The sequence below is a fragment of the Mizuhopecten yessoensis genome, unplaced genomic scaffold, assembly GCF_002113885.1.
Source record: "Mizuhopecten yessoensis strain PY_sf001 unplaced genomic scaffold, ASM211388v2 scaffold10437, whole genome shotgun sequence".
In the NCBI taxonomy this organism is placed as follows: domain Eukaryota; kingdom Metazoa; phylum Mollusca; class Bivalvia; order Pectinida; family Pectinidae; genus Mizuhopecten; species Mizuhopecten yessoensis.
The window spans coordinates 88,231-110,706 of record NW_018408546.1 but is presented as its reverse complement, the minus strand read 5'-3'; the positions used below and the strand labels follow the sequence as shown (position 1 = coordinate 110,706).

General features: G+C 34.2%; 1 protein-coding gene across 1 annotated transcript in view; it reads right to left on the bottom strand.

The window, feature by feature from the left end:
* LOC110460563 (hormonally up-regulated neu tumor-associated kinase homolog) overlaps positions 1–21,152 on the bottom strand; it is a 23,649-nt gene extending 2,497 nt beyond the window's left edge. The window contains exons 1-9 of the mRNA XM_021513537.1: positions 20,189–21,152; positions 15,840–16,132; positions 13,479–13,534; positions 13,123–13,276; positions 9,294–9,421; positions 4,803–4,895; positions 3,755–4,032; positions 3,077–3,245; positions 9–619 (exon numbers count right to left, since the gene is read on the bottom strand). Coding sequence (XP_021369212.1) covers positions 9–619; positions 3,077–3,245; positions 3,755–4,032; positions 4,803–4,895; positions 9,294–9,421; positions 13,123–13,276; positions 13,479–13,534; positions 15,840–16,132; positions 20,189–20,377 — 1,971 coding nt within the window. The 5' untranslated portion in view covers positions 20,378–21,152. The remainder of the gene's footprint in view (positions 1–8; positions 620–3,076; positions 3,246–3,754; positions 4,033–4,802; positions 4,896–9,293; positions 9,422–13,122; positions 13,277–13,478; positions 13,535–15,839; positions 16,133–20,188) is intronic.
* Positions 21,153–22,476: the final 1,324 nt, after the last annotated feature.

Here is a 22,476-nt window from a genome sequence, read left to right as displayed (position 1 = left end):
TGTGTAGCACCATGTGCTGTAGTCACCACATGCTTGACGTCTTTGTTTCCACCACAAGGCGAGTAATCTAGATGTATTAGTTTCTTGTTATTTACTATTTTAACTTCTGTTCGTCTAATATAGACGTTATTTTGTCCATTGCACATTTGATGAGTGACGTTATCCGGATGATGTTGCGCCCTCTGAAAGCGGGGTTTATTGCCCTTCATATTCACTGTAAGGTCTGTATTGCATCGCTTGATTAGACGACGCACTAACACATCAGCCGTCTCGGCATTTCCTTTTTCTGCTGACGGTAATGGATCCTCCCATAAATATTGCTTCACCCGGCTAAGATGGCGTCTTGGAGGCATCATATGAGGTCGGTAATTGGAACGTTTGTTGACGGTGCTGTGCGAGTCTATACCATCAGCGGTTCCACAGTTGTCACTCCCTATGTCCTCACTATGTAAGTCTGGGGAAGGAGGCAGGTCATGCGAAACACCAGCACCCCGTACTATCACCTTTCCAGGAACAATTGGAAGGTAGGTCGTCTCGCGTCGTATGGGCAGTGGGGACTTACAAAAAGATAGTTTCGTCTGTTCCGTCCTTGTTACGTCAATTGCCTCCCTTTCAAATGCTACAACACAGGAATATAACTCGATGAGAGAAAACTGCATTTAATAAAAAAAAATGTTTTGAATACAAAACCAATTAAAATGTTATTACTTCAACACACAACAATGACTAAAATACAGAGGACGCAAACACTACTTACAAATGTACAGTAACCATGAAATATTGAAGAACGAATATCGACGTGGGAACACAATCTAACACTCTCAATGGGAGATATAGAAAAGGACAAAGTTTTTATTTTATTTTGCTATATAAATGTAATATAAACAACTTTGACTTGATGTGAGAGATCCCCACACAATTGTGTCTATAAATCTTCCTCTGTATGTTTATTGTTCGTGTAAAGCAACCTTTCCAGGTAACGTTGTAAGTTCACATGACCTATCATAAACCTCTCTTAATGAATAACAACGGAAAACAGAAAACCACCACACACGTTCTAATCCTCTGACCTTGCAATGTACGTGCTGAAAATCCACGCTTTACGGCGGATTAAGTCCTACAAAAACTCATTAACCGAGGAAATCACCCCGCACGTCATTATAACACAGCAGTGGAACGTTCGTGCTGGGAATTTATTCACTTGTGATGGATAAGCAGGTGTTAGCACGTTATATTCAACTGCCCCTTGTTGTATTTACAGTGTTCTCTTATGTCAATAGTGTACACACGCTATGATGGTCCCTGATGAAAGAAGTCATTATCATCCTCACCCCGTTCACCGTGGTCACCACTACCACGCACGATACCCTACCTTGTAACGCCTGGCAATGACCCGGTTACTATAAGTATCGTTTCCTCAGTAACACATGAATACATTTAATCTGTGAGGTTCCTTCACCTAGCCATCACCACAAATCCCATCGTTAGATAAACTGACGTTAGCAATAAATAATCAAACGCCAAATGACAAGTCAGCTTTACGACTGTGTATAACGTATTGCTGTGTGATAACTTTCTTACAGTAGTGATTCGTAACGAAACATAAAATAAGATAATGTTACTCCGATGATTTCGTAAGCACCAATGGCAATATTTTATTTATGGAAGTCTTACATTATACAGCAATGCTTGTTCCATCAAGCTTACACAACTTGACATGTTTAGTGCCAGATCGATGCTATCGTTGTGAGGGCAAGTATCCTCAAATGAGTTTATCTCAACATAGATTGTTTGATATGACACTACTGGATAGCGGCGTTGGGAGAGTTTGTGTAAACGAATGCGTTGCATTTCAACGCCATTGTTCTTATTTATATCAGGGTAATGGTTAGATCCTGGCGAATGTTTACGTATTGAGCATGGATAATTTACTCCAAAAAGTAATGAAATAATCAAACCAAAATTTTTCACTCAAAATCAACCCGACAGGAATGCATATAAACTGATGCGTAAATGGTAAATGCATATTAGACAATAACAGCGATGTAACATCGCTTTTCATATGTTAATAACCACGTATTACATGTTATGGAAATAAATTAAGCGCATGCATTCATTTCTCCCCGCCCCCACAATCCACACATGAACAATATTCCTTCCAAAATTCTCCTTTGCAGAGATAAAATAAGGAGACCCTTTCTGACTGAATACTTAGTTTAGTGACCTCATTTAATAGCTATTGAAGTAGTCAAGTACATGTCCATGCTGTAGAATAGATGTAACGATCATATGACTCGGGATTCTAAAATGATCAATTTAAAGATAATTTGAATAATGACTTTCAATAACATCGATAGGAAAAAAAGACAAAAAACAAAGAAACGAAGAAAAAATATATATGAAACAAGAGGCCCATTAGGACTGTATCGCTCACCTGTTCATATCTGTGTTCTTAAAAGTGGGTCGACTTATTTAATTTAATTTTACATTGATACATTCCTTTATTCCAATAAGCAACACATTCATCATTCTACTAGATCTTGTTGATCTTCAAACGAACTCATTTGACGTATTATAAATAAATGTCAAGTTGAACATTGGTAAAGTTCATTTATATGAAAAGATATTTAAAGCGACCTTGGTACATTCGCATCTAGTTCCCCAAAACTCATGACCATGGATTTGTGTAATTTGAAGTACATTTTTTAAAAACCTTTAACACACCACAGCAGTGTTCAAAGTTCGCTTACCCATGCATCATGGCTCTGGACCTTGTATTGAAAACAACATATATTTAATGCTACGACTTTGAGGGTACTACACTTACAAGGTACCTACTGACCGAATAAAATTTCTATGGGCCTATTCGTTTAAAGCATTAAGAAGAAGTTGATGCCGATCGGACGCTGTGCCACGGTAAAACCTATGTATGCTATTTGGGCCAGGTGAGCTAAAACGATACAACGTGCCTATTCCTAAAACATACGGTGTAAAAATTAAGAATTGTTTCATCTAATATTTTACTTAAAAAAATAGCCTCATTAGAGAAACAGGAACAATTTCTTAGCATCCTTACTTTTCGTCTGATCATTTTCATCGTTTTCCATGTCTGTTATTTTCACGTCGTCGACTTTCTCTACTCGAGTATGTTTTTTCTTGGCCATGTAGTTGACAGCACCGAACCTCTGAGTGTTAGTTGTCTGGCTGTCCTCGCTACCGGCAGAGTTACGACGAGCTTTGATTTTCTGTGACACAAACGAAACGTTGGGTATAGTAATCGATGATATTTCATTGTATAACTTGCGAATTTATGAAGCTAGCGTACAATTTTTGTTAATAACGAGAACTTTATAACCGTAATGTCTATAGTAAACAGAACATTTCTAAATTAAAAATTATTATCTTGATACATCTTGATATTGCTTCTGCAAAGGAAACTCTCACGTTCAGTTTACCCTATTCTCAACTAGTTTATGGTGTCGAGCGGGTGTAAGTTTCGTTAGACCGACATTAAAATGACAATACGAAAATTTAATACATGTATATTTTTTTGTTTTACATTTGTAGGTGATTAAAATACCTGTAGTTTTCTTAGTTCCCTTTGTCGATACAGATTAAAGACCTATACATAAAGTAGGATTGTTGGCAGAAGTCTTATACCAGCCCTTCGCTACACTCAGATTTTCATGTTAGAAACACGAACTTGAATTTATTGAATGTATTACAATAGTATCTGAATGCAGTTAATGTTTACCTGAAAGACTAGAGATACTTTTTTGTGACCAAACATTGGTGAATCCATCGCAGACACTTTTCCCTTCACACGCATGTCTGCCATATACCGAACCAACTTCCGGTGAAGGATATGATACATTGCTAAGGCAGGACTAGGGATGTTTCCGATAACGAATCGGATCACCTCTGACAGTCGAAACCCTTGTGATTCTGTCATGTGTTTCATGATGTTGTCATCTAGTTCGTCGTTCCGTAGTTTGTTCGGACAAGGTGCTCGTTCCATCGCAATACCCTTTCCTATTAGTAAGATAAGAAAACAGTATATCTTTACAGTAATGTATTCTGTTTATGCAGAGACGTATATGGCTTTATACGTCTCTGGTTTATGAAAGAGTCGCCCTGCATTTGTAAAGTCTCAAATGAACTCAAAATGGAAGAAAATCTCAAGATTCCATTAAACGATGCTCAGAAACATTTACACTGTTTACATGATAGAGAGTGAAAACTTTACAGCAACAAAGTGAAGAGGGTTGGTATCAGAGGATGGCAGCTTATTTAAGGCGAAAAAGATTTGAAGCATAGATTCGGCCTCTAGGAAATTACATATACTCGAAACGGGTACATGGGCCCTTACGCGCGGACTACTTTACGCTTGACACGTGCTGTACACATATCCCCAAACGTTTAACTGACTAATCACAATAATTAACAATCAGATTCATCAATCATAAATAGCATATCAATCAGGTCAGAGAAATCGCAAAAAAGCACACATTGTGAAAATATTCACATGTATTTATATAAACTATGTTCATTAATGCATTAAAATATCGTTATGTAAATATAAACGTATTCAGTATGTTATAATTACTGTTTTCGGCGTATACGTCAATTTGATCATTGATATCAGAATAAGACTGTGGCACACAACGGACATGGCATTTATATCGATAAAACGGTCTAAACTGAACACCTAGCGCTACAAAGACACTTCAAGCAGGCCAAAGAAAAGCTTTAAATGTAAGTGAGGAATTTTCACATAACTTTAACGTTATTAACATTAATACCTTCTGCCACCCACGAATGTTTCATCGTGTCGTCAAGGGTGATACGTTTCTCGGGCTCGGGCGTCAGGAAACGTTTTAACAGTTCACGACATTCTGTAACGAAAAGAAATACCTTAGGAACAGAAAAGACACTATATGACCTACCAGCTTGATAAATGATACAGGAAACATACAAGTTAGTATTTTTTAAGATCGGTAATGGGCCCAAATTGATAGAATTCTTATTATTAAGGTTAACCAAATGAAAAGTTTAATTATTATATATTTTAGCGAAGGCACACATTTACATACAAAATATGTATCACAAATTCACACCCTACACACATACATACATACTGACTATGTCACCCACACTTAAGAGACATTACACTGTACATTAATAATGCTACTGTATAAATATACATGTATCTGATAATGATTTAGATTTGAGGAAATCCCATCCAGTAGATTAATTCTCATGCTAAAAGGCTGTCCGTTTATATCACAAAAAAATCAATTACGATACAATATTTTCGGAGAGAGATATGGTTATCAAGTTGTTTGTTTCTGGTGATGGTAATAAAAATTCAAACATTTTTTTAAAATAATTAGTGCTTGTTTTCGTTTACTGATGACGACGCTGATTGTTCATTTTATTTGTACGATATATATATATATGCATGCAATTCAGTTACCTTATCAACAAAATTATAAAAAAAAGAGTACATATTAGTTTCTCATAACTAAATAATAAAAAAATATATCACGTAATGACATAATTACGGTATATCATTCATGGAGATGTGGGTAGATAACACATTGACATAATTACGGTATATCATTCATNGCAAAGTGAAGAGGATTGGTATCAGTGGATGGGAGCTTATAATTATTTGAGGCGAAAAAGATTTTAAGCATAGATTTGGCCTCTAGGAAATTACATATACTCGAAACGGGTACATGGGCCCTAACGCGCGGACTACTTTACGCTTGACACGTGCTGTACACATATCCCCAAACGTTTAACTGACTAATCACAATAATTAACAATCAGATTCATCAATCATAAATAGCATATCAATCAGGTCAGAGAAATCGCAAAATAAAGCACACATTGTGAAAATATTCACATGTATTTATATAAACTATGTTCATTAATGCATTAAAATATCGTTATGTAAATATAAACGTATTCAGTATGTTATAATTACTGTTTTCGGCGTAGAATAAGACTGTGGCACACAACGGACATGGTATTTATATCGATAAAACGGTCTAAACTGAACACCTAGCGCTACAAAGACACTTCAAGCAGGCCAAAAAAAAGCTTTAAATGTAAGTGAGGAATTTTCACATAACTTTAACGTTATTAACATTAATACCTTCTGCCACCCAAGAATGTTTCATCGTGTCATCAAGGGTGATACGTTTCTCAGGCTCGGGAGTCAGGAAACGTTTTAACAGTTCACGACATTCTGTAACGAAAAGAAATACCTTAGGAACAGAAAATACATTATATGACCTACCAGCTTGATAAATGATACAGGGAACATACAAGTTAGTATTTTTTAAGATCGGTAATAGGCCAAAATTGATAGAATTCTTATTATTAAGCCGAATGAAAAGTTTAATTATTATATATTTTAGCGAATGCACACATTTACATACAAAATATATATCACAAATTCACACCCTACACACATACATACATACTGACTATATATGTCACCCACACTTAAGAGACATTACACTGTACATTAATAATGCTACTGTATAAATATACATGTACAATGTATCTGACAATGATTTAGATTTGAGGAAATCCCATCCCGTAGATTAATTCTCATGCTAAAAGGCTGTCCGTTTATATCACAGAAAAATCAATTACGATACAATATTTTCCGTGAAAAATATGGTTATCAAGTTATTTGTTTCTGGTGATGGTAATAAAAATTCAAACTTTTTTTTAAAAATAATTAGTGCGTGTTTTCGTTTACTGATGACGACGCTGATTGTTCATTTTATTTGTACGATATATATATTTGCATGCAATTCAGTTACCTTATCAACATAATTATAAAAAAATGAGTACATATTAGTTTCTCATAACTAAATAATAAAAAAATATATCACGTAATGACATAATTACGGTATATCATTCATGGAAATATGGGTTGATAACACATTGACATAATTACGGTATATTACTAATAGAAATATGGGTTGATAACATTGACATGATAACGGAATATCATTAACGGAAATGTGGGTTGATAATATTGAGATAATTACGATATATCATTCATGGAAATTATGGCTGATAACACATTGACATAATTACGGTATATTATTCATAGAAATGTGGGTAGATAACACATTGACATAATTACGGTATATCACTTATGGAAATATGGGTTGATAACACATTGACATAATTACGGTATATAATTCATGGAAATGTGGATTAATAACACATTGACATACTTACGGTATATCATTCACGGAAATGTGGGCAGATAACACGTTGATATAATTACGGTATATCATTCATGGAAATGTGAGTAGATAACACATTGACATACTTACGGTATATCACTTATGGAAATATGGGTTGATAACACATTGACATAATTACGGTATATCATTCATGGAAATGTGGGTTGATAACACATTGACATACCTACGGTATATCATTCATGGAAATATGGGTTGATAACACGTTGATATGATTACGGTATATCGCTTATAGAAATATGGGTTGATTAAATTGACATGATAGCGGAAAATCATTAACGGAAATGTGGGTTTGATAATCCTGAAATAACAACGGTATATCATTCGTCAAAAGTTTTTTTTTTCAGTGATAGGGACTATTCTGAAATGTAATCGGATATATGGTACTACGACTAGAGTAAAACGGTAATAGAAAAAAACTGATTTCAATTGAATATTCTCTCTGGGCGAGTTTCATGTTTAAAACTATCAATAAAATATGTATAGTGTTATTCGATTGAAAAACAGATGAGATATAATCAATTAAATAGCGTTCTTTAAATACCCACAAGAGGAAATAATGAAATATTTAGACACATTTTTTTCCCTAATAAAAAAAGAGATATACTACAGAACACGGTTGATAAAAAAGGCTGTCTGACAACTTGTACTGGATGTGTTACCCCGCATCAAAGAAACGTTTTCACACTGGTCGGTTGCTACCCTTCCTGTGTAGTGCGTTGGAAACCTGTACAGGTAGATTAATTAGATACAGGTCTGATCTAGTCAATATTCGCGTGATGGGGTAAATCAGCTATCGTGGGAGACAGGATATCAATTAAGAACATACGATTGATATCTATGTGGATAAACATGCTAAAATCACATCTGAAGCTTCGATTGTCTGGCAGTCTAATCTTACATATACCCTTTATATCATACATCAGCTTTAGTTTGGATGGCATGTCGGTAAATCATTGAATGACCATATATTACAACAAGGTCGCAACTATAAGGAAGCATGACTGACTACTTATATATGTACACTGTAGTGGAATTATGAAATATGGTAACAGTTTGGTAAAATAGACATTTGACAAAGCTCACCGTTGACGAAAACAAACAACTTTAACAAAAATGACATAAGAAAAAAAGGAAAACATCACTGAAGCAACAGTACAAGGTGTACAATCACGTTCAATCCGATTACATATATACTTGGTTGCGTGTATCATTTATCACATTAACCTGAAATTAGAGTCTATATACTATATTTTCATCACTGCAAAATTATTTCATAAAATCTCACACATTTCTTTGCTAAATTTACATCATTACCATTCACACCATCGCTAAAATATCTATAACATATGCATATTATCAACTCATTTTAGCAATACTATAACATATGGAAATCATCACTGCCATTTCCCTTATTTCACAATACGTGTAACGCAAAATTAAATATGACAACTGATAAACTTATATGATCGCAAGTCTACATATAAAAGTGAACGCAATGCTCGAAACGCATATTGTAGAGGCATGCGCTCACGTAGTTTCAAGAAAGAAATATACTTATTGTATTTACAACAACAAGCTAAGAATCACACATTACGTATATGTTGCTAAAGCACAAGATAAGTCAACATTGCAACCTTCATGTGAATCAATAACTATTCCAAAACCGCATGCCAAATTATATATACATAAATGGTCGTCATTTACACACTTACTGTCATATGTAAGGGGGACATCATTATTCCGTCTTTGCGTATTTCAGAGTTATCTTCTCTTATGAACAGGTATTGATTGTTACGTCATTGGTTTGTGTGAGAAAATTACGTCGTTTTCTCAAAAATTGATGACGTTGCTCTCACAAACAAATGACGTTACAATCAATACCTGCTCACAAGAGAGGATAACTCTGCAATACACAAAGACGGAATAAAGACTAAACAGTCACAATCAGACAGCTGACAGGTTGCCTGGTTACAGGAAGTTCTATGGGCTACTCACCCTTTGTTACGTGTTCGGGAAGAGGATTAGTTTGACCGCTCAGCATTTTGTTGTACAGGGTTTTTATATTGAAGGGATCAACAGTGAAAGGCAGGTTCCCAGTCAGCATCGCATACATATTAACACCTCTGTAAAGGTAAATAAACACAATAACGTCACCGTTCTCCTTCTTTCTTCTGCTTTTCTTAAGACAAAATTGCAGTATATATGGTAGTGCGGATCTGATCCTGACTTTAAAGTGCTTATTCACTATTATACCAAGCCGATGAAATCCAGCACAGTATAACACCTAGTCACACTACACTGCCAAAGGGTAAACCAGTCCCTACCGCTACCCACCTTAATATGAACATCCAGCAAAGCGCAGAATGTTCCACATTCAAGTGTTTTTGGTCAGTCAAGGTAACAGAACCCACAACCGTCCTTGTTTGGCGCTAACACACAGATTCATGTTATTCAAAAATGAATCGTGGTTTTCGATACTGATTAAACTATTTTAAAAGTTAGTAGTTCATGTTAACTTTTAGACAAAAACAATACAAAGATAGGAGAGATATAAAATAACATGATTTACAATAGACGTTGTGATATGAACTTTATTTCATTTAGAAATGTTAACACAGTAACAGGCTGTGTGTTAATCTTGTAAACAAAACATTTGGTAGGATTGAGTTCGTGATGATGGATTATATTTCGCTTGGCACAGCCTTTAAATATTTATTTTTTATTTTAGTCTGTTTAAAGTAACATCTTATGTTCTGATATATACCGCGGTATACATTTGTAATATCAAACTTTCTACGTCATATCTTTGTATATTAACATTCATATAAATATTAAACTCAGTTTTATTAAAAGGATCACTGACATTTTCCGAAACCCTTTTTTGCTTTATTACCATCTATATTCGTCTACTGTAATAGGTTAATTTCATTTTGGGCGTGGTTTTCAATTAAGCAGAAAATTTGCAATTCACGTGAGAGTAAACATGTAACCGATACTGTTCATGCGCCTGGTACCAATTAAGGGCGACCTCTATATGTAAACAACAAAGACAGGAGTGTCACTTCGCATGCTTAGTCATATACAACATCTACCTGTATGTTCTTATGATTCAATGATATACATATCTAATGCAGTAACAGGAGCTTAGGACTGTATTGTTCCTGTACTCTACGAGACATTTTGCGCAACTCATTCATACATCACAAAGATTCTGATTCGTGTCTCATGTCATTTTAACAGATATTTGTTTTATCAGACATCATTTAAACTGCAAAGCACGTAAATATGAACCAATTTTCAGTTTCGTGTACATTGTTCCGATAGAAAAAAATAACTTCGGCTTCGTTTACAATTGATGATTATACAATCATGTTTGTGATGTGAACAACATTATATTGCATTTTATTCCTCTATGTTCTTTTTGTGATGTGAAAATCATCATAATGGGTAAAATATGGTTAGATACGTGATGTACATGTATTTATAGTCTAATTAACGACGTATATTTCGAGGAAAGTATCGGTAATATATCAATGTAGTTGTCACGATAATTCGCCACAATCGTTCTATTTATAAGTATAATACGTTCCGTATCTATTGACTAAAGTGTTGTGACATAACAAGTGGTGACCTTGGTTTTGGACGAATATCAATAGTGTAATAAAGCGACGGTGACTTTCTGGTGTGCTAGGTCATTGATAGTGTACCATAATTGCTGATAGAGTGATCGTAACAAATAAGTTAATTATTCATGTGCTGATATTAAGTAAATTCTCTGTGGAATATTTTCTCTATTTGTCCGTTACATTTAACTTCCGGGCTGTGTTGCTAGCGTTAAACATCCTAATGTAAAATCACATAAAAAATAGAATATTTGAAACCAGCGACCTTTAATCATGGGAACTGATTAAACATTTCAATCATAGAGATAGAAACGTCGTGTCGGAATACAGTAAAAGCAAATTTTGGAAATACTATATTTGACATCGTTTATGGTGTTTATCAAGATGAAAAGTGAAAAAAACCCGCGAAAACTTCTCCAGTGAAAATATCCGAAATACCGAACGAGCGAGGTGGTCTCGATATATATTAATAATTGAGTAGAACTGTATTCTTGAAACTGTTGTTGATCTACTCTCATCAACAAGTTCCTAGGGTTAACATAGGTATTGATTGACCCATGGGAACTGTTTTACACTGCCATAATTAGTCAAGTATATCGTTCTGTAATCCAACAAGTAATACACAGAATATTGTTTATACACGCCATGCTGTTAGTATACTTTGACGTCACGGTTCATTGGAGTTATATTTACTACAAAAGGATTTGTTTCATGTATTATATTTGACGTATTAAGTCATTCTGTGCGGTATTGTTTTCTTTTATTTCTTTGCACTTTTGCATTTATCTTCCAAAATTATATTTACAGATACTTAAGGCTTTCGAAATAAATGTGTAGGTATCTGTAAATATAATTTTGGAAATAAATGCAAAAATATATTGAAACAACTACAAAGAAATAAAAGAAAACAATACCGCACAGAATGACTTATTAGGTCAAATATAATACACGAATAAAATCCCTTTGCAGTAATCATAACTCAAGTGAACCGTGACGTCTTTGTTAAGTATACTTACAGCATAACGTGTATATAAACAAACAATATTATGCATTTTAAATCTTCTTATAATCTTAGGGTTTGTTTTAAATACATTCAATGATCCGACAAATTGGTAAATGTTTAATTGCAAATTGTTTGGTTCAAAAACTAAAACGTGATTGATATAAAAAAAATCGTATCTATGGAACCTTATGGTTTGTTTCTACATTTATTATTTATTTGGTAGTACTAAAACGGTCGGGGTTATGCACATGACATTCATTAATTATGCATTTGTGTACGCATTAGCAGCGTACATATAGAAAATGACCCAGAAACTCAGTAGACTGTACACTAAACAGGCGACATGAATTCCATAGTGTGCAATGAAGAAGTAAGAAATAGAAACAACACCTCAGTTATAGATATTTCACATCAATGTATTCATTCACCTACGCTCTCTTTTAGCTCGCAGTGATAAATTGCTTTTATTTCCTGCGTACGGTGTACCTATATATATATCTATATTTTGTTTTCCGGCTTTTTTCGTGGGGGTTTATGATTTGTAGCGAAGAGGAAAATAACATACACAATACTTCTGTTACAAATATTTTATATCACTGTATCCATATGGTCTTTTTATTGCATGTTCATACTTGCTTTGTTTCCTGACTGTTTGGTTGGGGATCATGATATCTGTTTGTTTTGGTGTCTCCTAGGTTCCCGTTGTTGGCTTTTTATATTGACTTGAAAATTTATCCCCTGTGTATTGATGACGTGGTATTGTTCTGTGTTAATTATTTGCTGTTTCAGTTCTATTTTTTAGAATGTGAAAGGAATGCATATTTTGAAAATAAATGAAAAATATAAATAAAATACATATGAAAATGGTTATCCGTTATATAATTTTTCCTATTTGTCTAAGAATTGAGACATTACCGGAAGCAGAAGATGTTTTTAAAGACAAAAAGTGCGTTACTTCCCGATTTGAACTCATCGTGTCCTGTATGTTTTACCAAAGATTGTGCAAACTTGGAAGAAGTTCTGTTGAACGCATCTGCATCATTTCTATCTGCATGTAATAACCTTATTTGTATCGCCGATGTCTCCCTAGGCAACCGTCTTTCATTGACAAATGACAAAATGGATTACATTTGGTTAGCCAAAATTGGGAATGGGGTAGTCATATTTATGTTGTGGAATGTTAAACAAGAAAACTTACATGCTCCAGACATCTACTTGAGGACCATACTTTTTACGCCCAAGAAGTTCCGGTACTGCGTAAGCAGGACTTCCACATTGTGTGTTTAAATATTCCTGCGCACGTACAGAGTCTTTAGAAGAAGAGACCTTGATTGTATTACTCAAACCGAAATCTAAAATAGGAAAGGGATTCTTGTTATGCAAGATAATAATATCAAAATTGTAACGATGTTCTTTTAAGTATCCATACCATTTCATTTGAAAGTAGACATATTCCTTATTGACAATTAACAAGCATTACATAACGTTTCGATAGAAGCATGGCTTATATCTGGGAGTAAGGACTAATATGGAAATTTGTATTGATGAACTCACCTATTATCTTGATGTCACGATTTTCATCTAGCAGTAAATTTTCCACTTTTAGATCCCTGAAAGTTTATCAAACACATGTTTAGTATTCATGTTCATATAAACATACATCTTATTAATCTTAGTGATATGTGACGTCATTTCACAAAGCGTAACTGAAACTCTTTCACTGATATTTACAAAATATTTCACGATAAAAGTAGTGAACTGTAAAAGCTTTGTTCGAATTATTTTTGGGCCAGTTTACACTATGGTTACATGATATATTTATTCTATACTCGGCGTCGTCCGTCATTGTCATTCTTTCGAGGAAAAAGTTAATGTGTGATTTTTTTACAAAATATATAGGCTGCAATACGATAACATTTTCAGGTATTGAATACAAGCAAACACACACCTATTACCGGGGACAGCATATCTCATTCATTTGTTTTTTCATAGACATATAGGTAAATAACATCTGTATGAAATAATCAAAACACTGTAGGAATACACTGAAAAATACTTTCAGGTAGACAAAATAAGAAGTAAAAAGTCATATTTAGAGGGGTTCTATTAGCGTATCGCACATTATATATTACCGTATTAATAAGTCTACTGAAAAAAGTTTCTGGAAGTTGTGAGCAAGTCTACAACAGTACAGCTTCGAAATGCATTGTGCTACTGAGGCAAACAGAGATGGATGTTAACAAGACGCGCACATCTATGCACAGAACTCACTACTTACTACGGGTCTTCCAGGTCTCAAAGCAAGTATAAATAATTAACTTGTTTACCCCTAAGATTAACGTTTGAAAGCGTATTGATCACTTATAAAGCTAGACACCAATACAACAAATCAAGATAAGACTGTTGTGGAACGACAGTAAAACAAGACTCAAGGAGATGCCTTTGCTGGTGTGTGTGGTTTTAGCTCTTTGCTTTAAAGACACACCGTAATGAGCCAGTCCAATTTAAAATCGTTAAATTGAGCTTTTACTGCATTTTTCGTAAAGTGCAAAGAATATAATCCCTTATAAAAATTGCTGTCAAAATATACTTCTCCTGTTTGATGTTAAATGCGTCTAGAATGTCTTACCTTTCACAAGAGTTGGTGGATACCTAACATACGGATATCAAACAATATTTGTCTTCTTTACGAAGCCTAAAGGATAAAATCTTAGCACGATGGACTAAAACTATTATTTGTCGTTTACAGCTTAGATGTGGCTTTAGTTGATAGTTTGCAAACTATGACAAACTTATTGAGAAAAATACACTTAATCTTCGCATTATCGTTTCCTTTTGTGGTAACATAGTAAATTATGAATTTGAAATTGACTTTTATTTTGTAAATGCATTGAAATGGTGCAACAACTATATTTTATCACAAAGTAGTGACGAGAAACGACTTAAAAAGCTATTTAGATTTAAATGGAAAAAAAATCCCTTCAAGCAGTTCGCTCAATCAAAACCCCCTACTCTTTCATGCAACATATATAATAAGATAAATGTATACACGTATATGTATCACATTCTATATATTTAGAATATGTTATCTTCAAAATATACATTTAACATTTCATTGCTCTATTATTATCGGGGATTATCAAACTCTTTAAACATTTCAATAAAGTTTATTTAACGACGAGGTGTTTGTTAAACTGAAGCCCCTAGTTGAGAAAAGTGAAGAACTATTGGTGATATTTCAATGTTTTGTTACATTTGGTTAGCATTGAACTATGTTCACGGTTTTTCAAAACATCCGACCTCAACATTTAAATATCTGCAAGCAGTAATGATTTTACAACAAGCGGTCTTATCTAAATGTTTTTTAGTGAATGTGCTTGTTCCTTTTCATCTTAACTACATAACAGTTCCTGTTGTCAAAGTTAAATGATACATATTTCGCTTAATACTATTAAATGTATTTATACTTTGAAGGCATATACAATCATTCTTCATTCTCTTGGTACAATATACCTTTGTGGTATGTTTCAAACAAATACAGCCTGCGTTTGATGTTATAATGTGCAGACCTTACACTCACTTTAAAAAATCATCAAGGGTTACAGAAAAAATCATCAGCAAATTATAATAATGTAAAATGTTTTAACCGAACAAACGCTAGACAAACGCAAAACAGCACACCAAAAGTTAATATAAAATTTACGTAACCTTAATAACGTTACGAGGAAAATATTAATGCTTTGCTTATATGTCCATATTAAGTAAGTACAATAAATTTACAGTACTTTCCGGCAGATTTTAGACTTATTGTGTGACTGAAATATGATACATAGTGTGTAAACTTGTCTGCCTTTCCTTTACTCAAACTGTTACAAAGCATTCTTCTATATCATTCTTTATACATATAATCGTTACCTGTGCAGTATCCCAAGTCTGTGTAGATATTCAATAGCAGAAACAATCTGTCGAATAAATTTCTTTGCCTCCCTCTCTTCAAGTTTCTTTCGCTGACAAATATAGTCCATAAGATCACCTCCTTTACACAGTTCAGTCACGAGGTAGTAGCTATTTTCGGTTTCCATGATTTCAAACAACTGTACGATGTTCGGATGTCTTGCCAGTTGAAGAATTTTACCTTCACGTCTAAGATTTTTCCGGACATAGCTGTCTTGCTTCGCCCTCTTTTTATCAATTACTTTTATGGCAACCTTCAAACACACAAAAGAAAAACATTTTGAAAAAACAGGAGATAGCAAAATATGTTTTTATCGAAGTAATATAAATATAAAAGTTACACCTATAATAAAAGCACACACAAACTCAAAAAAAATAACAAAACAAACAATTTGCAATGGCGAGTTGTTACATAAAATATTGGACAATTGAAACTAACGTTGGCTCAAAAAGATAAATGCAGGTAAGGTAATCATTTGATAAATGTAGGTTAGGTAATCATTTGATAAATGTAATTTAGGTAATTATTTGATAAATATAGGTAAGGTAATTATTTAATAACTAGGTTAGGTTATCATTTGATAAATGTAAGTTAGGTAATTATTTGATAAATGTAAGTTAGGTAATTATTTGATAAATGTAGGTTAGGTAAGCATTTGATAAATGTAGGTTAGGTAATTATTTTGAAAAGTTGTTAAAAGTTATCTTTGTAATCCGGTTAATAAACAAACGCAGCGGTTTAGCTACATTATTACTAATGCATTGGGGTTTTAGTCTGGTTTTCTTTTGTTTTCTTTTCCTATGAACAGCCAATATAATTGGAGACATTCACCTTTGTGCTCGTTTATATTGTTAATTTATGGCTCATCCACATGTATTGTTATCTATGCATTTATCATATCAAGATCAGTCAAAGGGTATGGTATATACCAGTTGCGTGTCGATAATTTGATATGTAACGAAAAGTATGACGATTGATTGTTCTGTTCCGTTATTAATGCCAAGTCTACATCACACGATACTGGGTGTTACCTTACCAGTGTATCAGGTGAACTCTGCCGGTATTAATCCCATGTCCTGTGTCATGTAATATCCGTTTGTCCCAATATGTGTACAACAAGACAAACCCTATATGTTTACAGTATCTGCGATGTCAAATTGTTTAGGGATTATATATTCATAAGCAAATATATTTCAAATGTTACTCCTTAGTGATAGATCTTATGACAACCCTGCTAATGCTAGTTCATACATGTACGCACACATGATATTTAAATATCTCGATAATGAGGTTATGTTTAATATACAATTAACGTCATATCATTTTACTGTTTAGTTCAATTTGTAACTGTTTAACTGTCAAAAACAGTCTATGTACACATTCTATTGCGCTTGAAAGCATAATAGGATGGTATTACTGGAAACACAAACAAATATAGTTTATCTCGAGATGAATATTTTAAGTATTTAATGGAACCGGTTAAGAATCAGGCACAATTAATTGGGGATTTTTTGCTGCATCTTGTCTGTGGGTTTCTGTTTTTCATATCTTTCTGACGTAATGGCGACATGTTTGAAAAAATTGTTTAAAGAATGACAAAGTTAAACAATAAGAATGTTATATATATAGCTAACGCGCAATACAAATTCGAGGGCAAGTACTATATAGGTAATGAAAGTGAATGAAGAAGGATTTTTCAATTTAAAGTTGAAGATTAATATGCTATCTACAAAATGACGCTTTTAGAGATTACATCGACAGATTATTGATGAACATATGACCTATCAATATGCTGTCCAAAAATACAAAGGCATCTGGTGATAAGTAAAGCCTATACCCACACCGTGTAGAGATATAAGCCCGACCATGACACTACTTGATTTCCCTTTCAGTCTGCCTTCATCTAGGCAGTGAGGGCAAGATAAATAAGGACAAAGGGATTCCTACATAAGCTCTGCGGGAGAATATCTTATCAAACGCATATACAATACCTGGCTGTCGGGATTTAAACATACTTCAATTCATTATATAGCTGTTCAATCTTTTGTTGATTCGGGATAATATTTATAGTTTAATTGTTGTTGTATTGTCACACTGACGTCTGCATCATTTATTTTATATTGAGGTTAATAATGAATTAAAGGTCCAATATCAAAGTTGGCAGTACTAAAAGCACATATCCAACTCAAAGGGTTTGTAAATATACTAACATAAATAAGAAAAAAACCTGTTAATGGACCACAGAATGCATAGTATATATAAAAGGTTTTTTTGTGGTACAAATGGACCAATGAAGATTCCTTTGGAATGACAGCTCCATTGAGACGTCGTGAATAACAAATGTTTGAATATGATCGGGTTGTACATACTGTGTCGCTAACTGTCGGTAGAAAAGAGACACAAATGAAAAAAGAATCCCACAGATAGCTTATGATTTTTCTAGTAGTACAGTGCTTTATAACAGCGACACTATGTTGGATCCAAACCTCATAATGGATTAAATGTGATTTTAAATGTAACATAGATATACATCGTAACAACAAAGAGGTCAAATCAACATTGTGAATTGGTTTAAAATATATACAGAATATAATTAGACATAAAATGTTTGTCCGCCCAACCTTAACAAACGAGAGGAAATTGGCAGGTAGAAAGTCAAACATAGCCATAAGTAGCCGTTCTACAAACATGCCTATGTAAAAGTTGAAATCATTGCTGTTTTATTTACATAAAATGTACACACGACTTGATTCCGCTAACGTATGAAGCATGTAAACATTTTACCTAATGAATGACATACATGTACGAGATACCGCCTCTGATCTTCCGTGGTGATGGTGGGTTGTTAACTCTCATTTTGACATATTTTCGGTTCGAGCTAATGTCTTTTCGTATTAAAATAAAACTATATCATTCGCAGTGTATTGACGCCGCTGTAACGTATTTTCCTATATTACCTTAGCTACGGACGTTTAAACAAACTTGGTATAAAAAGTCCTGTATTCCTAGGTTGGCAGAACATATAATTACATGTTAACTCTTTGAATGTGATGTTGTGCGAACCTACGTGCCTTACAATTGATAATAATTTTGTTTTAAATGAAATTTGATTATTTTGAATTGAACGTTTTTAAATATAGATAAAGAAATTTGATTTGTAGGCAATTAACTGTATAAAGATATTAATACGATGAAATTAAATTTATTATGTTTCGAGGTTAAATATAAATTAAACCTCAAAAACCGTTTTGGTACACATTGAAGGCTAGTGGATTAAAAGGAATATTTTGTATTGGAAATCCACACCTAAAAACCAGATTGAACAACACCAAAATGAATTATAATGAATACAATATTTGTATAAAGGAGATCGTATAAACCAATAGACAGGCGTGAACACGAAGGACCAATGCTAAATAGGGTACATTTAGGTCTTTTTTTCGAACTGTAGCGTCCCTATATCGTTGATATGCTCAACTGATTAGAAAAAAATATGATTTTTAACATACATAATGTGAACTGTTGTCATCTAGTCTATACCCAGTAATGTACTTGGAAATAAAATGTTTCTGGTTCATGAATAACCTAATTACCATGCACGATCAATATAAATAAATCATATTTAAAATATACACAATGACCACATAAAATTTTAGTTTGTGTATTGACGGAATACTATTAAATCATATTAACGTGTTCTCTCTTGTTGATGTGTTGGAAGTATGGCATCGTTTACTGGGTAAATTATTATTGTGACGTCGACATTGATGGCAATTACGGAAGTATACAATGAACATATTCCAAAGGTAACAGTCCTAATGAAAAACAGTCGACCCTACTCTAATATTTCTGACGTCATTTTTCTTACGACATCCTGATAACATGATTTGAATTCAGTTGTCATTACAAAATGTAGAGTAGCTGTTTGTTGAAATATACTTACTACTTACATCTCTGTAATTACATTTTACAATGTCTTAAGTGTATTTATGATATTCACTTTCATCTCGTTCACCCACCTATAACCACTTTTCTCTCTGTAGACTTTTTTTTCAGACTGTAGTTGTTTCCAAATCGTTTCATTAATCAGAGAGGAGCATTTTAATATTTTCGTGTAGTGGGTTAAGTACTGATTCAGCAGTAAAAACGGGTTCTGATAGAGTGAATGCTACTGCAATACAACATGGATGAATGTAAACAGCATTAACAATTCCTACGTAACAAATACGTGTTTCCGTCTGAAGATCAAAAGAATAAGAATCCTAAAATACACGTATTTTTGGCGTGCCTACCAAAGGCCTATACTTACCAGTTCCCCTGTGGGTACGTGAAGAGCCTCCTTGACCTTGGCGAAGGATCCTTCTCCAATAGTCTTCCCAAGTAAATAGTTTCCGACTTTCTTGGAATGGTGGAAGCTTCGGATGGCTTCCCGAGGGACGTCAACTACCCGTGGAGGTAGGTAGGAGGTGTATCCAGGGAGACTTGATGTGACGGTCATGACGTGGAGCTCATCAAATACGTTTTAATCAATCCTTAAACTTACACAGGACGTTACAGTATTATGTCGAGGACGTACGATCCATGTATCACATAACTGCCTTTCCGTATGACGTCATATCAAGACTGATCGCTTGGTCATCTTTAAAACAGTCAACAACACTTTAAAAGAGTCGAAGTAACGTGATACTTTTGAATCACAAACTTACAAAATCGTTGTACACGTAAAAGTCGAAATATGCGACATTGTCCAAGAATGTCCTTTTTTTCGTGAGCGGAGACCGCACATGTCTGCCTACGTATGGTCGTATAGCTGATACAGACTGGTATAATACATGTGTCTGTTGGGTTAATATTGTCTCTGTACACTGCATTCAGTCATCGTTGTTATCAAGCGACTCGAGTTCACATACAAGGTGAATATGTAATAATCCTCAGGTATTGCAGAAAGCGTATTAACACTCACAATGTGGTCCAACAATATTGCCCTTTAAAGTCGACATGGCCCCTCTGCACCAGTGCACCTCCATTGTAGATGTGACGATAGGTACCACCATCGACTAGAGGTACGGCTGCACCGTCTACCAGCACAACTCTAAAACAAAAATTAAATGTCATGTAGTGGTATTTCATCCTCAAACTATTTCATTAACTGGCCCGAGTGAACAAACCCACATCTGTTAGGTAGTCTGCGGTATAGGTAAACGATCCCGGTGAATAAGCGCAATCCGAACACAACTCTATTATTCTTTATCCAAAAAACGTTTGGATCAAATGTAGTATATTCTTTATAAGTGAATACAAGTATTGTGTAAGTCCTACAATCAACCTAACATTTGTTGATTTAGATCACATGGCGGCCGTCTGAAGACAAAACTACAGCCGCACACGATCGATTACGATGGAATGATTGTGTACCTTCTATACAAGTATACCCATTCTAAATATACTTATTTATGCAAATATTGCAGGGTTTTAATTTCTCTCCTTACACTGCCGTATAGCAATAGGTCACGCCGCTGTGCCTGTTCATCAAAGACAATCTATATACTATTGCGTCGGAGATTTGGAACATCAATGTAAACACTTTATTGCTTTCTAAAGCAATACTTTTATTCCAAAGCAATACTTTCTTCATACAGATGGCTTTAATTATTGTAGCTCAGAACGGGATTTCGTCAAGAAAATGTACCAACATCATTATTATTATTGAAAGCTGAAAACGACACTATCCATATTTTATGCGGGTTTTCTTAACATTTGCAAACATGTAGGCTATTTACACACACATTTTATTCACATTAAAATGTAAGATCCTAGTTTACCAGTTCGTCTACGAAAGATATATGTACTCTTACCGAGAATCATATTTCATTTCGCTAGAAATATCCCTTTGTTCCAATTACTGTACGTTAGGACCCAAGGTGGAATACGAATCATAAAGGGCTGAGCATGGTTATATGATGTGTAAACAATCACCTGTCTGACAAGTATCCAAGGTAAACAGAGCGTATTTAGTTTGATATCACAAATTACAACATAAATAGGGGTTTGTGTTTGGATAAAGTAATCTTCAGTTCACGTGTACGTTACACGCCGAGTGACAATGGTCTATGTCAGGTAAGGTCATCAAAAAGAGACTCGAGATCGTTGACACTTAGCAAGTCAAGTGTACGAAACATAGCAACCATCAAGACTGTACATATGTCCGGAGACCGGGTGTGTTCGTGTACTTGCCTCCTTGTGATAGCACGGATCTGATGCCGACATTTTAGTGCTATCTCACTGAAATACAATGCCCAACTGGTTTATTACTAATTTCAGCACCTGTATACCTTATTTGATATATTGTTATTAGTTTCCGTAAAAAAAAATGTTCCATCCATCTCGGTTATTTAACAATTCGGTTCTAAGGTAACTTAACAAGTACTTCATTGTCTAAAATATACAAAGATTAAAAGGTTTATCTAACAAAATTATTACTGGATACATATAATTGTAAATATAGATGGCTGAACAATGTGCACTGTATCATAATGTGAGGTCGCTAACGGAGACAACTAAAATAGTGATTTCATTAAAATATCGAGCTTTTCGAAC